The following is a 17,196-nucleotide window of genomic DNA, read 5'->3' as shown; positions in this document are numbered from 1 at the left end:
TCTTGAGAATGTACTCCCTCAGCCCCAAGGCTCTCAATCCATCCCCTACTTCCCCAGGGGTGCTCCCCACCCTGCCCCAGCTCTTAATGGCCCAGTGCTGTGCTGACTTAGAGTCCTGCTTCTGTTTTGGGGAGACCGAGAGGTGGGCCCCACTCAGGTCTGCGGCCAAAAGAAGGGGTGTGGTTTAAGACGGACACTTGCTAAAACTTAAGCAGACCCCTCTCCTCCATGTGGTGCCATGGCCCACCTGGACAAGCACGGCAGAGGGGTCTCGAAGGAGTCCTCCCTAAGGCAGCTGTGGCCGACTGTGATGCCAGCTGACTGGTCCCCCAGATCTGCTCCATGGGGCCTTCTTGGCAGGATGATCCGTAGACTTAGAATTCCATTTTCCATTCCCCTGGCCTTCAAGGAAACCTCGGGCTGGCGCTTAGAGAAAATGCAGCGGTCCCCGCGGCTCACAACGGGGCGGTTCTCCGTTATAACAGGCCGGCAGATTCTCAACATGTTCCTGATGAGATTAGAAACTCCTGCAGGTATGTGTTTGTGGCAGCCTTCAGCCTGTACCAACAGATACGATGACTCATTTCTTCCCTAGTGGAATAACTGAGGGCTTGCTGGAACACAGCTGGGGGTTGCGGGGGGAGCAGAGCAGCTCCCTCTGAAGAGAGACGTGACTGCCAGGCTGAGGCTAGGGACCTTTTATGAGGGATTGCATGGGGCCCCTGGGATTTGCTAAGCCCCTGCAGGGTCCTGGCGAGGCCAAAGAGCAAGGGGAAAGGTCAAAGCCACAGAAAATACTGAATCAGGAGGAGCTGTAGAGGGCTCAGCCTGCCCCTGTAGGGCGCAAAGTGATCTAGACGCAGGGCTGAGAATGTCCCACATTCTCTGTTTCTGGAGCTTGCGGCTTGGGGAGCCTTTCTGGCCCAAACTCTGCCAGAGAATCTGCCCAGTGGGCTCCAGGGTGGTAACTTTGCCTCCCCCAAGAAAGGGGAAAAGAATTCTGCAGTAAAGGACAGAAGTCTATTTTCCCCTCTAGCACATAGCTGAGATGTCAGGTCACGTTGCCTCTCCAAGTGCCAAGGTCACTGCAACAACCCTCTGCCTAAAAGAGTGAAGAGAGCAGATCCCTGCCAGTGGGGGACTGGCTTGGCCTCCAATCCACGGACAGTGTACACCATGCTGAGATGGCGGACGATATCCCTGGTCCTGTAAGGAGCCCTCCGGACATTGGCCAAATGCCCCCTTACTTTCAGCTGTCCTTCTTGGGTGCTCGCAGCCCCGGGGCCCCCATGGTGAAGAGAGACTGGCTGGCAGCATCGCCAACTTTCTGCCAGGACATCAGCGCTGTAAGGCAAGGTTATTCCTAACTGAGCGCAGCCTGCCAGGAAGCAAGCTTTTGCACCCCACACCACTGTGCAGGTGTGATGGTGAGCTCACGGCTGCCCCCCAGGCATGCCCAGCCCACTTAATCACTCACAGCTCGACAGCTCTCCCGCCCAGCCCAGTTCTAGAGAATAAAAAGGGGGGATTGCAGTTCCTGGGTAACAGAGCCACCTTCTGCGTTCTGCTGAGCTCTGTTCTCTCCAGCACTTCCCAACCCCTAGTGCCCGGTACTCTTGCTCCACCAGGAACAAGCCATCATGTCTCGCCAGTCGAGTGTGTCCTTCCGGAGTGGAGGCAGCCGTAGCTTCAGCGCTGCCTCTGCCGTTACCCCGTCTGTCTCCCGCACCAGCTTCACCTCCATGTCCCGGTCCGGGGGTGGCGGTGGCGGTGGCGGCTTTGGCAGGGTCAGCCTAGGGGGTGCCTGCGGAGCAGGTGGCTATGGCAGCCGGAGCCTCTACAACCTGGGAGGCTCCAAGAGGATCTCCATCAGCACTAGTGGTGGCAGCTTCAGGAACCGATTTGGGGCAGGTGCTGGTGCCGGAGGCGGCTATGGCTTCGGAGGTGGAGCCGGGAGTGGATTTGGTTTTGGCGGTGGAGCTGGTGGAGGCTTTGGGCTTGGTGGCGGCGCTGGCTTTGGAGGAGGCTTCGGTGGTCCTGGCTTCCCCGTGTGCCCCCCCGGAGGCATCCAAGAGGTCACTGTCAACCAGAGCCTCCTGACTCCCCTCAACCTGCAAATCGACCCCGCCATCCAGCGGGTGCGGACTGAAGAGCGGGAGCAGATCAAGACCCTCAACAACAAGTTCGCCTCGTTCATCGACAAGGTGAGTGGGATCCTTTGTGAAAAACCACCATGAGTGTGGAGTAAATGCCAAAGAAAGGGGGAAGAAGGGAGGTTTTCTGACTTTGTGCAAATACCTTCATAGTTGGCCGTTATAGTTTTTTCTGTGTCCTGGATTTGTGGCCCATTTTCTTAGTTAGACCACTTTGTTGGCCGCTTAGAAGAGAGGGTCTTACCCTTCCCCTTCAGAGATGAGCTCATACAGGCTCCTTGACTGTGGGGCCAAGAGAAGAGCTCTGTGCTTCCTGTAACAGGGCTGACTGAATAGAAAGGTAGAGGAGTTCATTGGGCAGTAGCCTGAGTATCTTCACAGCTGCCCAGCTGTGTCCAGTGCAGTCTGGGTGTCCTGTCTCCCATAGAGGAGTGACGGCAAGCACCTCACTCTGGACCTCCCCTCCTGGGGCCCGGGACCAGGCACTGCATGGAGAGGTGTAGGGGACCAGCATGAAATGGGAGAAAAACTGGTGAATTGATCATCGAAACATGAAATTCAAGTTTCTCCACCTTCAAACTCTGCCCTCTCCAGGTGCGGTTCCTGGAGCAGCAGAACAAGGTCCTGGACACCAAGTGGACTCTGCTCCAGGAGCAGGGCACCAAGACCGTGAGGCAGAACCTGGAGCCCTTGTTTGAGCAGTACATCAACAACCTCAGGAGACAGCTGGACAGCATCCTGGGGGAGAGGGGCCGCCTGGACTCGGAGCTGAGGAACATGCAGGACCTGGTGGAGGACTTCAAGAACAAGTGGGTCACAGGGAGCAGAGATGGGGCGGGTGATGTCTTCTTGGCACCAGATGTACTTTATAACCAGGCTGCCACTTATGCCTTCCCCACGGGCTAGACGCATGTACGTTCCATGGATACCTGAAGTACTGGAAAAAAATATCCTGTCCATGTTTAGAAAGTACCAGCCCCAAGCTCAGTCCCTTGGTACCACCAGCACTTAGCCACCAGCCAGAGCAACAGGCTCAGTGCCCTTGGTACCACCTGGTGAAATGAGCCATCATGCAATCCTTGCTCTTCGGGGCTTTTTCCCCCAGTGTACTTGAAGTCCACAGCATGGGCTCTCTGATGGATTTTCCCCAAACCCAACTTAGTGGCTCAAATAATTTCTTTAGTCCTTATGGAGCAGCAGCTGGGTTGGTAGTTTTTTGTTGGTTTTTTTTTTCACAAGGCTGTGATGAAAAAAACACTAGGGAGCTTGACTAGATGTGGAGTGGGGAAGAAATAACACAGCTTCTTTATGGGAATATTCTTGAAGCAACTGAATGATAGCGATAACATAATGATTATCTGGTGGGCAGTTACAGAAAAACCAATGTCCTTATGGATGAGGACCTTGCCCAGGGGCTCACACTACCAGTGCTCCCTCCCTCTCTGCCTGTATGATGTGAGAAGACCCTTCCCAGCGGGAAGGCAGGCTCACAGTGGTCTTCATGCAAGAAAGATCCCAGGCCCCACCTGCACCTCATCCTCTGATCAGCACTTCCTATCCTTTTTACAACCAGGTACGAAGATGAAATCAACAAGCGTACCACTGCTGAGAATGAGTTTGTGATGCTGAAGAAGGTGTGTGGGTAGGAGACAACCCATAGCCCATGGCTATGCTGTCTTAAGGTGTCGTTCATTTAAGTCAGGGTAAAAATCGGATGCAGTGCCAACCATCCCTGTTTCTCTAGGATGTGGACGCCGCCTACATGAACAAGGTGGAGCTAGAGGCCAAGGTTGATGCCCTGATGGATGAGATCAACTTCATGAAGATGTTCTTTGAGGCGGTAAGAAATGTCTTCTATTTGGGACCTAGAGACATGGGCCATCACCAGGAATTAGGGGCTCCAGGATTGACTGCGGTGGTTCCTAAGCTGTGCACACCTCTTTCTCTCCTCCCCCTTTGGTACTACTCATACTTTATTACTTATGAAGCCAACACTTTAAAAAAAGAAAGTCAAATTTAAAGTAAAAGATCTCTTCAACAGTCATTTTGCAGAGTGAGGTTTGGAGTGCTTTACTAAAGGCACACCTTTTCTGGCCACCTTTCCTTTTTGGAGTGGCATCCCCTCTCTGTTTTCTCCCAGCACACAGTCCATGCAGCTAGACTATTTTAAAATAAGTTATGGCCCAAGAAGATGCGAGTCTGAGAGGTTACATGATAGGGGTTTATCTGGAGGTTCAAAGTTGTTAAAGTTTTTTAAAAATCAGATTGAGTCATGATCTGGATTGTTTATTAACTTAATTTTTGATATAGGTGGTTATTATTTCTTTTCTCAAGTTGACATACCACAATGGGTAGAAGATTTGAATGGACCCAACATTAAATAACACAGAATGACTGACTTCAAATCTCCCCACAGGAGCTGTCCCAGATGCAGACGCACGTCTCAGACACGTCCGTGGTGCTGTCCATGGACAACAACCGCTCCCTGGACCTGGACAGCATCATCTCTGAGGTCAAGGCCCAGTACGAGGAGATTGCCAACCGCAGCCGGACGGAAGCCGAGTCCTGGTACCAGACCAAGGTGGGTGCTGTGGCAAATACTGAGTGAAGGGATGGACACATGTCTAGGATTCCAGGCCATTGACAAAATGCTAAGGATGGGGCTCCTGAAACTTGCTGAGGCCTCGTGGGGTGACTTAATGGGAGCAGTCATGCATACATTTGCCACATAAATTCAAGAACCTTAAGGAGAATCTCATTCTGAATCCCACACCTGTGTCTCTATGAAAACGAAAGCACTAAAGGGAAAATTATCTAAGATCAGGTCCACTTGGACAAAGCTGAAACCAGCTCCAGGCCTCAGATAACACTACTTGCCACCTCTTGGTAGCTCCTGCCTGTGAGCTTTGAGAAAGTGTTTCCATTCTCAAATAAATGGGGTCTTTCCTCTTTTCTGGTGGCTTCAGTATGAAGAGCTGCAGCAGACAGCGGGCCGGCATGGGGATGATCTCCGCAACACCAAGCAAGAGATCTCTGAGATGAACCGGATGATCCAGAGGCTGAGAGCCGAGATTGACAATGTCAAGAAGCAGGTAGGGAGAGGTCGCAAGAAGGCAAGGAAGGGGCCTGAGCTCTGAAAGGGACACCTGTTTTGTCTTGTTTTACTTTTTATAAACACATACACACACACACACACCCCCCAGAGCTGGAGCAAGTACCAGCATTTCAGTGTTCCACCATCCACAGTGACCAGGACAAATGTACTGGCTTCTCCCCGGAATCCCAGAAAGAGACACTTCAGGCCTAGGTCAGCTACTAAAGGGTTCCCACTCACTTCTTTCCCTCTGTAGTGCGCCAACCTGCAGAACGCCATCGCTGATGCCGAACAGCGCGGGGAGCTGGCCCTCAAGGATGCCAAGAACAAGCTGGCTGAACTGGAGGACGCCCTGCAGAAGGCCAAGCAGGACATGGCGCGGCTGCTGAGGGAGTACCAGGAGCTGATGAACACCAAGCTGGCCCTGGATGTGGAGATTGCCACCTACAGGAAGCTGCTGGAGGGCGAGGAGTGCAGGTGGGCAACAGATGGCTGACTTCACAAGCCCAGGATGGCCTCACATTTAATAAAATGGAGCTTCTTCTCCACTCCATCACACACACAAGTGACCACTATTTGTACATAATAATTATTCTTCACTAATCCAGTTTCAATCTGACACCTAGGCATACAGCTGACCTCCACAATGTGGCCCCAACTCACTTTTCTGACCCTGTTCCCACCACCAAATTCCTCTCCTTCAAGCAATTCAACAAATGTCTTCCCCACTCTTCAAGTACCACTTCCTTCAGAAAGCCTTTCACGATTACTCCAGCTGAGTTAAATTCACTTGCCTTTGGATTCTCAAACTACTCCATTTTCTGCAATCTTTTGACACTACCCACTGCGTCCTTCCTTAGAAGTATTTCTGTCCATGCCAAATTCCCTCAGAGCATGTAAGCTCCTACCAGGCCAAAACTGCTTCATACATATTCAGAGTTCCCACAGCCTCTTACTCATGCTTTCTGTATAATGGGTGGAGGAGAATGTGAATTGCAATCTTCTTCCGATAACCTGTTTCTAGGTCAAACAGGCCAACACTCCCCTTCATTGGGAAGTCACTCTAGAGGGCTATCTCTTTCTCTAACGTAAGCAGCTCTGGGGCATGCAGGCTCCTTGCTTGTAGAACAAGCTCTAAACATGACTAGTACTGTCTTTTGGGGAGTTTTTAACTCTTACTTTAATCTTTCCCATTTTAGACTGAGTGGAGAAGGAGTTGGACCAGTCAACATTTGTAAGTAACTTTGAACAGACCTTCACAATGATAATAATATGGGGTATTTGGTGCCAACTCAGAATCCTGTTGTTTCTACATACCAGAAACTCCCATCCCAACATATGGTTTTTTAATATATTTAGAGAGAAGGAGGTGGTGGAGGGGAAAGAGCACAGATTGAGACATGAACCAACATGGCTCATGTCTTATTTCTTAAAGCGTAGGCCCAGCATCCCATACATCCTGTACCCTCTCCCCTTGTTGACCCTACCTCCTGAGGACTTAGCACCATCCCTTGCCTTCTAAGCTCACCAACCTTCTGTTAGGGACCTTAACTAAATGGCATAGTCCCGAGCCTCTTTGCTCCTCTGTGAAAGAGGCCAGGGACAGTGTTAACACTAATGGGATCAAATAACTGGGACGTGTAGGATCAATCTAGCACACCGGTCTCACCAAGTCCTCCCCTCCTTTCTCTGCAGCTGTCATCACAAACAACATGTCCTCTGCCTACGGCGGTGGCAGTGGCTTTGGCGGTGGCCTCGGTGGAGGTCTTGGCGGTGGCCTTGGCGGTGGTCTTGGTGGTGGTCTTGGCGGAGGTGGCGGTGGAAGCTACTACTCCAGCAGCAGTGGAGGTGCCGGCCTGGGCAGCGGGTTCAGTGTGGGGGGCTCTGGCTTCAGTGCGGGCAGTGGCCGAAGCATGGGGATGGGCTTTGGCAGTGGTGGGGGCAGTAGCTCCAGTGTCAAGTTTGTCTCCACCACCTCCTCTTCCCGGAAGAGCTTCAAGAGCTAAGAGCCTGCTGCAAGTCACACTGCCTCCCAAGCGCAGCAACCCACCCTGTGGTGACTGCCTCTTCCAGGCAGTTGCCCAAGCCAAGTTTTCTTTTTCTGGAGTGTGGTCTAGACCAATGTATTGCAGAGCAGCATTCTTGGTTCCTGGAAGGGTCTAATCCCCGGTCTCTAGTCTCCCATGTTGTGATTCTATGTTCTGCTTCAAATCAGCCTTTAGGTCTCTATAGCACAATCCTGGATGAGAGAAGAATCCAAAGTTTTCTGGTATCTAAGCTTTCAGAACAGGGTCCCCATCCAAATCCCAAATTTTGTTCTGGTTGTGACTACCTCCAGAGTGTGTTCAATAAAAATGCTTTTATAATATAAACTGTTGTGAAGAATTGTTTTTTCAAGGTCTACATCCAGCCTAGAGACCCCATGAGGGTCAATCTGTCCAGATGTGATTGGTTCCTCTGATGATTCCTGGGGAGAATGGAATGATCTTGAAGGCAAAGTGGCCAACATGGGCAGTCCAGAGACTCCAAGAGGCATGAAAAGATGCTGCTAAAACCTCTAGAATGAAGGAGTGTCTGGACTGTAATTTGGGACAGATTTTAGAGCCTCTTGTTGGAGAGGGGCCCCATTCATGGTGGGCTGATTTGCAAGTAATAGCATAAATGGGCTTAAGTAAAAATTGTAAATAAGGAATATGTTACCTTCAGAGCTCAAAAAAAGCCTAAAAGATGTTGGGCCTGTTCTAGTATTGTGGGTGCCAAGCAGGTCAGTAGCTGTTTCTTGACAGTGTCAGGGTGACCTTCAGATTACCAGATAATTTCAGGTATTTAACTGAGGTAGCGGGAATTTGTACTGGGTGTGGAGAAGTGGCCTAGCCTCTTTGTGAGCTCCTTTGTATTTGCATGTCCTGAATGAGTGTGTCCAGTGAATCTCTTTGGAGGAGGATTCACCAGTGTAATGTCATACCTGTGCTCCTGGAGAAAGTCCAGGCATTCAAGATCTTGCCTGCAAAGATTGTGTGCAATGGCAAGATTATGGAGGCATTCCCTGAGCATCTGAGTTAAAGATGTATTGTGCCCCTTTAGGGGTGAAGGCAAACTGTTGACTGAAAGGCTGTGGGAATGGGTATCGAACAGAATATTGTTAGCCAAATTCATGAAAGCAAAGTATTTACCAGTTGCTGATTGGGTAGAGTCAGCAATTTCATTAGTATTGGGAAGGGGCCTTAATGGGTGTGACCATCAGATTAAGCCTGTGGTAATCCACTGTGAGATACCTTTATTCTTTCCAAGTTTAAAACCAAGCCAAATTGGTTGTTGAATGGAGAAACAGTGAGCATAATCCCCCTTCTCTAAACAGATCCCATATAATGGGTTTCACTCTTTGAAGGCCCTGTTCTAATTTACATTGGGGCATATTAACTATTTTTTTTTTAACTATTTTAACTAGGGGAAGGTCTATGGAGTCCCATTTTAGAAAGCCAATGTGTAAGTGTCAAGGACTTAATTTTAGTTTGTTACTTATTGGTTTTGAGTGTTCATGACCACTGTGAGATGTTTTGGGGGGCCATAGGATGAAATTTAGGCAAGTTAATAGCTCTGACAATTAAGGTGAGGCATACCTGTCTGTTCTCTATTTTGGGTTCAAAAACTCCCCCAATATTAGGGGTACCTTGTTTACATTTAGTGAGATCCCAGGCAGAAGTGTAATTTGACCTTCAGTATGGATTAAAGCCATGAAGACTTGCCAGTTAGTGTATTTCAGATGTTAAAGTTAATTCAGAACTTATATGCTAGAAGCACAAAGCCAATCCATGCCTCTTTAAAATCTCTTTGATGTATGAATTCTTTTAGTAAACTGAATTTCCAGTTACAACAGATTGTGTTTCAGTTCTTTATTTCCTCCGTTTCCAGATTTTGTTCTTTCGTTCCTTTCTTTCTTTTCTCTTCTCTTTCTTCTTTATCTTCTTCTTTTCCTCTATCTTTCTCTTTCTCTTCTTTCCTTCCTTCCTTTGTTCCTTCCCTTCCTCCCTTCCTTATTTTCTCCCTCCCATTCTCTCTCTTTTCCTTTGCTGTGTTTATTAAATATACTTCGGGGAGAGAGGGATTATTCTCCACCTTGCTCAAATCTATAAATGTCTTCTTCCAGAGAGCCTCAAGTTGGTATCATCAGGGTTTAGGGCCTCCCTCATGGAAATAGTTGAATTAACCTCTTAGTTGTGTCACAGCTGTAGCATATGTGTTTTCCCCTATAGCCCTGAAGATGAGGATCTCTTTTGGCAACAAAGGCATGGCGAGTAGCAGCAGCAGCAGCAAAGGCATTTTGCAGGGTCCTGATAAACCAGCTGCTTTTCAGAGTGTGGCCTTAGCAAGCCACATAGTAACTGCTCTTTCTCCACATAAGTGATCATCTGATGGGACCATATATTGCACAGGTTATCAATCTTTCCCTTGAGCACTTCACAGAACGGAGACCAACACCTGCTTGAGACACACACTAAATGGTCACAGGCTAAGAGTCATTCTCATGATCTTAGCATCAGTCTTTGTTTATGGGAGAATCAAGAAACACAGTTCAATATGAGACGCACAGATAGGTCTGGGCTGAGAGCATGACCCACTGTCATTTTAAGGAGGACCCCAGCCCCATACTCTTGTCTCTAAATGACAATTATTGACACTTCTGACAAAGGTCAGTTAAGTTTATATCAGATGACTTAGTAGAACTCAGTAAATGTAACACAAAGCAGTATAGCTCAGAATGCAAGTTTGAGAGCAGGTGGCAGCACAACTCAAAGAACCTACTAGATAGAAAGCGGTAGCTCAAACTGAATGCTCACAAATACACAGCAGAGCTATATTACAAGGTAAAGCAAGAAAAGAAAGACCTCAGTGGTAACAGTCATCATCTAGACCACCTGCTCACAGTAACAATTATTGTGGCCCCCCTACAGAGGCAGGATGGATCTCCACTCAAAATTTGTTTCAACTATTGAGACTGATGACAGTATACACACACACCAAGATGGTATGAAAATATATTACTCACATAATAAGGCCTTCTGGGGAGAGAGGGGAAGGCCTCCCAAGCTGATCCAATTATGGCTTGGAAGAGCAGGAAATGGAGATGGAGTAGGGTTTTTTATGGTGATTACGGGTGAGGCCAGGCTGAGGATTCCCACACATGGCTTGAAGTTCTCACTAATCAGAAAAGAGGGAACACCCAGGCTTTCTTATCAGTTTTCTCAGATGTGGGAAGAGGGGAAGAAGTAGGAATAGGGCTTAGAAATTGTCAAATATCATTACAGTAGGGTGATTCAACATTAAAAAAAACCCACAATTATGTAATACACATGTTAACAGAACAAAAGGAGAGAAATCAAATGGTCTCTCTCTCTCTCTCACACACACACACACACACACAAAACAGCAAATATCATACTGAATGATCAAAACTTTCTCACTGAGACCAGGAAGGAGGCAAGGGTAACTGTGATCACCATAACTATTCAACATTATACTGGAGATCATGCCAGTGCAATAAGGCAAGACAAAGAAATAAACATCTTAAGGATTAGAAAGGAAGAAAACAAGCTGCAGTTATTCACATATGACATGATTATGTATGTAGAAAATGAAAATATTCTCTAAACTATTAGAATTAATAAGTAAATTTATTAAAGTTAGTAGAAAATTAATATAAAAATCATTGGATTTCAGAGGTACAGGTCTGTGATTCAATAGTCTTACACAATTCACTGTGCTCACCATAGCACATACCCTCCCCAAGGTCTATCACCCAGCCACTCCATGCCTCCCACCCCCCCACCACTCTAGCAACCCTCAGTTTGTTTCCTGAGATTAAGAATTCCTCATATGAGAGAGAACATATGATACTTGTCTTCTCTGATTGACTTATTTCACTTAGCATAATACCCTCTAGTTCCATCCATATTGTTGCAAATATCAAGATTTTGTTTTTTTGATGGCTGCATAATATTCCATTGTGTGTATACATGTATACATGTATATACACACACCACATCTTCTTTATCCATTCATCTGTTAATGGATTCTTGGCTCTTTCCACAGTTTGGCTATTGTGGACATTGCTGCAATAAACATTGGGGTGCACATACCCCTTCGGATCACTACATTTGTATCTTTGGGGTAAATACCCAGTAGTACAATTACTGGGTCATCGGGTAGCTCTATTTTCAACTTTTTGAGGAACCCCCATACTGTTTTCCAGAGTGGCTGCACCAGCTTGCATTCCCACCAACAGTGTAGGAGGGTTCGCCTTTCTCCGCATCCTCGCCAACATCTGTCGTTTCCTGACTTGTTAATTTTAGCCATTCTGACTGGTGTGAGGTGGTATCTCATTGAGGTTTTGATTTGGATTTCCCTGATGCCGAGTGATTTTGAACACTGTTTCATGTGTCTGTTGGCCATTTGAATGTCTTCTTTTCAGAAATGTCTGTTCATGTCTTCTGACCATTTCTTGATTGGATTATTTGTTCTTTGGGTGTTGAGTTTGATAAGTTCTTTATAGATTTTGGATACTAGCCCTTTGTCTGATATGTCATTTGCAAATATCTTCTCCCATTCTGTCAGTTGTCTTTTTGTTTTGTTGACTGTTTGATGTGCAAAAGTCTTTTATCTTAATGAAGTCCCAATAGTTCATTTTTGCCCTTGCTTCCCTTGCCTTTGGCGACGTTTCTAGGAAGAAGTTGCCGTGGCTGAGGTCGACGAGGTTGCTGCCTGTGTTCTCCTCAAGGATTTTAATGGATTCCTGTCTCACATTTAGGTCTTTCAACCATTTTGAGTCTATTTTTATGTGTGGTGTAAGGAAATGGAACATGGACCATCTTTCAATTTCATCTTTAGTCAATGGCATTTCAAAACAAAGTCTCTAACCAACACTGTTTTGAGATTTTAGTAATTATTTTTAAACTAATACTGGGTAGAAAAACCTGAAGTGTAATTAAGATTGTTGGAGACTCAGTGTGGATAACTTTGAGAGTTAAAGAACCTTCAAGGGGACTTTTGAGGGACATCCACATTTTGTGAGTTTTGCTTCTGGGAGTTCTACCAAGGGCAATGACTAGAAAAGAGTAACAAATATGGTAGATATTAATCCAACTATATCAATAATCACGAGTCAATAATCTAAATACACCAATTAAAAGAGAGATTATCAGAATGTATCAAAACCACAAGACCCAAGTAAGATTGAATACAAGAAATTCATCTTAAATATAAAGACATATATAGAGTAAGAGTAAAGAGATGGGGAAGGATATACCATACTAAGACTAATTAAATAAAGTTGGAGTATTTGTATTAACTTCAGAAAAAGCAGACTTCAGAGCTAGGAAAATAATCAGGGATAAAGAGGGGCATTACCTAATGATAAAGGGATAAATTCTCCAAGAAGATATAACAATCCTTAATGTGTATGCATCCAAAAACAGAGCATCAAAATACATGAGGCAAAAACTGATAGAATAGCAATGAGAAATAGGTGACTGTACTATTATAGTTGGAGATTTTAACATCCCTGTATTATTAATGGAGAGATCTAGTAGGCAGAAAATCAATAAGGACATAATTGAACTCAATAGCATCATCAATCAATTGGGTATAATAGACATCTATAGAATATTTCATCCAACAACAGCAGAATACACATTCTACTCAAGCTTAGATGGAACATTCAGCAGGATAGAAAGACTAGAAATCATACAATCTATGCTCTCAAACCACAACAGAAGAAATCAGAAATGAATAACAGAAAGATTACTGAAAAATCCCCAATTATGAGGAGATTAAACAACACATTTCTATAACATATGAGTCAAATAAGAAATATCAGGAGAATTTTTAAAATATTTTGAACTAAGTGAAAGTGAAAATACAATTTATCAAAATTTGTGGTATGCTACAAAAGCAGTGCTTAGAAAGAAATTTATAACACTGAATGCATACATTAGAAAAGAAGAGCCATCTAAAATCAATAATCTAAGCATCCATTTTTGGTAAGTAGAAATAGAAGAGCAAATTAATTCCAAAGTAAGCAGAAGGAAATAAATAATAAAACTAGAGCAGAAATAAATGAAATAAAAACTAGAAATTGATAGAAAAAAATCAATGAAACCAAAATCTGGTTCTTTGAAAAAAATCAATAAAATTAATATGCCTCTAGCCAGGCTAACTAAGGAAAAAAAAAAAAAGAGAAAAGACACAAGTTACTAATATCAGAAATGAATGAGTGAATATCACTATGGATCCCATGGACCTTAAAAAGATAATAAAAGAATACTATGAACAACTCTATGCCCACAAATTTGATAACCTAGATAAAATGGGCCAATTTCTTGAAAGACACAACCTGCCAAAATTCACATAAGAATAGACAATCTCAACAAGCCTCTATCTATTAAGAAAACCAAATCAATAATTCATAGCCTTCAAAAAAAAAGAAAAAAACCCATCAGGCTCAGAAGGATTCACTAGTGAATTCTATGAAACACTTAAAGACAAAATTATACCAATTCTCTACAATGTCATTTAGAAGAAAGAAGCAGAAAGAATACTTCTTAACTCATTCTATGAGGCCAGCATTGCCCTAATACCAAACCAGACAAAGACATTATAAGAAAGGAAAACTATAAACCAAAATCTCTCATAAATATGGATTCAAAAATCCTCAGAAAAATATTAACAAATTGAATCCAACAATGTATGAAAAGAATTATACACCATGACCAAGTGGGATTTATTCTAGGTATATATAAGGCTGGACCAACATCCAAAAATCAATGGTTATAATCCATCACATCAACAGGCTATAGAAGAAAAATCACACAATTTTATCAGTAGATGCAGAAAAAGCATTTGACAGAATCCTATACCGTTTATGATTAAAACTCTCAGCAAGCTAGAAATAGAGGGTAACTTCTTCATCTTGATAAAGAACATCTACAAAAAATCCACAGCTAACATCACAGTTAATGGCAAGAAACTAGCAGCTTTCCCACTAAGATCAGGAACAAGGCAAGGATGTTCCTTCTCACCACTCTTTTTCAATATTGCACTGGAGTTCCTAGCTAATGCATTAAGACTAGAAAAGGAAATAAAGGGCGCCTGGGTGGCTCAGTTGGTTAAGCGACTGCCTTCGGCTCAGGTCATGATCCTGGAGTCCCTGGATCGAGTTCCGCATCGGGCTCCCTGCTCGGCAGGGAGTCTGCTTCTCCCTCTGACCCTCCTCCCTCTCATGCTCTCTGTCTCTCATTCTCTCTCTCTCAAATAAAAAAAAAAAAAAAGGAAATAAAAAGTATACAGACCAGGAAGAAAGAAATGAAATTATCTTTGTTCACAGAAGACTTAATTGTCTATGTAGAAAACCTAAAATAATCCTGGAATTAATAAGTGATTATAGAAAGGCTGCAGGATATGCAGTTAATATATAAAAGTCATTTGCTGTGCTATATACCATCAATGAACAATTGAAATTTGAAATTAGAAACCTAATTCCATTTACATTAGCAGTCCCCAAACTGACCTACTTAGGTATAAATCTAACAAAATATATATAAGATCCATATGAGGAAAACTATAAAACTCTAATGAACAAAATCAAAGGACTAAATAAATGAAGAGACGTTCCATGTTCATGAATAGGAAGACTCAATATTGTCAAGGTGTCAGTTTTTCCCCAACTTAATCTATAGATTCAATGAAATCTCAATCAAAATCACAGCAAGTTATTTTTGGATATTGACAAACTGATTCTAAAGTTTGCATGGAGAGGCAAAAGAATCAGAATAGCTAATACAATATTGAAGGAGAAGAACAAAGCCAAAGGACTGACACTACCCAACTTTAAGACTTACTATAATGCTATGGTAGTCAAGACAGTGTGTTATTGGTGAAAGAATAGATCAATAGGTCAATGGAATAGAATAGAGAGCCCAGACGTAGACTTACACAAATATAGTCAACAAGTCTTTGACAAAAGAACAAAAGCAATAGAATGGAGAGGCAATCTTTTCAACAAACGGTGCTGGAACAACCAGACATCCACATGCAAAAAATGAATCTAAACACAGACCTTACACCTTTCACAAAAATTAATTCAAAATGCATCATAAACCTAATGTAAAATGCAAAACTATAAGCCCTAAAAGACAACATAGAAGAAAACCTAGATGACCTTGGGTTTGGCAATGACTTTTTAGAAACAATACCAAAGGCACGATTCATGAAAGGAAGAATTAATAAGTTGGATTCATTAAAATTAAAAACTTCCGCTTTGCAAAAGGCACTGTTAAGAGAATGAGAAGACAAGCCACAGACTGCGAGAAAGTATTTGCAAAAAAACACATCCAATAAAAAGACTGTTGTCTGAAATATAAAAAGCTCTTAAAACTCAACAATAAGAAAACTAACAACCCAGAGGCACCTGGGTGGTACAGTCAGTTAAGCTTCAGATTCTTGGTTTCAGCTCAGGGTCGTGGGATTGAGCCCCATGTCAGGCTCTGTGCTTGGTGTGGAGTCTGTTTGACACTCTCTCTCCCTCTGCCCCTCCCCCAGAAAATAAATAAATAAATCTTAAAAAAAAGAGAAAAGAAAAGAAAACGAAGAACCCAATTAGAAAACAGGTCAAAGACCCTAACAGACAGCTGACCAAAGAAGATACACAGATGGAAAATAAGCACAATGAAAAGACGTCCACATCACATGTCGTTAGGGAAATGCAAGTTAAAACAATGAGATATCACTGTGCACCTTTTAGAATAGTGAAAATCCCAAACTCTGACAACACCAAATGCTGATGAGGACATAGAGCAACAAGAACTCCATTCCTTGTTAATGGGAATACAAAATGGTACAGCCATGTTGGAAACAGTTTGGTGGTTTCTTACAATACTAAACATACTCTTACCATATTATCCAGCAATCACACTCCTCAGTATTTACCCAAATGAACTGAAAACTTATGTCCATACAAAAACCTACACGTGATGTTTATAACAGCATAGATTCATCAACTGTGACTAATGTACTGCTCTGGTGAGGGATGTTGATAGTGAGGGAGGCTATGTATGTGAGGGGTCAGGGAGTATATGCGAACTCTCTGTACTTTCTGCTCAATTTTGCTATGAACCTAAAACTGCTCTAAAAATTAAAGATTTTTAAAAATGGCACAATCATTTCGGAAAACTAAAATTTGTTTTGTGTGTGTGTGTGTGTTTACGGTAAGGTGAGATGTCCCTGGCTGGGCTGGTCATACATTTACTCTTGAAGCAACAGTTCTATTTCCCGGTATTTATTTGTGTTAACTGAAAACATATGTCCACACAAAGCCTCACAAGTATGTTCATAACAATTTTATGGTAGGTAATAAACTGGAAATACCCATCAGTCAGAATGGGTAAAGAAACTGTGGTATATTCATACCATGGCACATCACTCAGCAATAAAAGAGACTGAACTATCAATCAACAATGAACTATCACAACAATCTGGATGAATCTCAAAAATATTTTGCTGAGTAAAAAAATCCAAACACACACACACATGTAAATAATATACAAATGTATATAAATAATAACTAATAAATATATATTTTTAAAGTGTATACTGTATGATTCCATTTATATAAAGTTCTAAAATAAACACATTAATCCAGGGTGGAAAAATTCAAAACAGTGATGGCCTGGAGGCAGTGGGATTATAGGAAAAGGAAACAAGGCTTCCTGGAGTAATAGAAATGTTCTCTATCTTGATATTGTGTGGGCTACAGAAGTACATGAGTTTGTCAAAATTGATTGAACTCCCCACTTAAGATCTGTGCATTTCACTGTACATAAATTATATCTAATAAATTTCTTAAAAATTTTAAGAGAAAGAATGTTTCACTTTTCAAGTTTCTATAGTGGAGATGGG

At 43.5% G+C, this 17,196-nt stretch overlaps 1 protein-coding gene across 1 annotated transcript; it reads left to right on the top strand.

Moving 5' to 3' along the window:
- The first annotated feature begins 1,084 nt into the window (after positions 1 to 1,084).
- On the top strand, positions 1,085 to 7,619 carry KRT5 (keratin 5). Its single transcript, XM_006745813.2, has 9 exons — positions 1,085 to 2,204; positions 2,748 to 2,962; positions 3,727 to 3,787; positions 3,898 to 3,993; positions 4,570 to 4,734; positions 5,120 to 5,245; positions 5,504 to 5,724; positions 6,447 to 6,481; positions 6,943 to 7,619. The coding sequence occupies exons 1-9, from the start codon at positions 1,641 to 1,643 to the stop codon at positions 7,251 to 7,253; spliced, it is 1,794 nt and encodes a 597-aa protein (XP_006745876.2). The 5' UTR covers positions 1,085 to 1,640; the 3' UTR covers positions 7,254 to 7,619.
- Positions 7,620 to 17,196: the final 9,577 nt, after the last annotated feature.

Source organism: Leptonychotes weddellii, chromosome 5, assembly GCF_054177405.1.
Source record: "Leptonychotes weddellii isolate Sample4059 chromosome 5, ASM5417740v2, whole genome shotgun sequence".
Lineage (NCBI taxonomy): Eukaryota > Metazoa > Chordata > Mammalia > Carnivora > Phocidae > Leptonychotes > Leptonychotes weddellii.
Note: the sequence above shows the minus strand (reverse complement) of the source record. Positions and strands in the feature narration are given on the sequence as shown.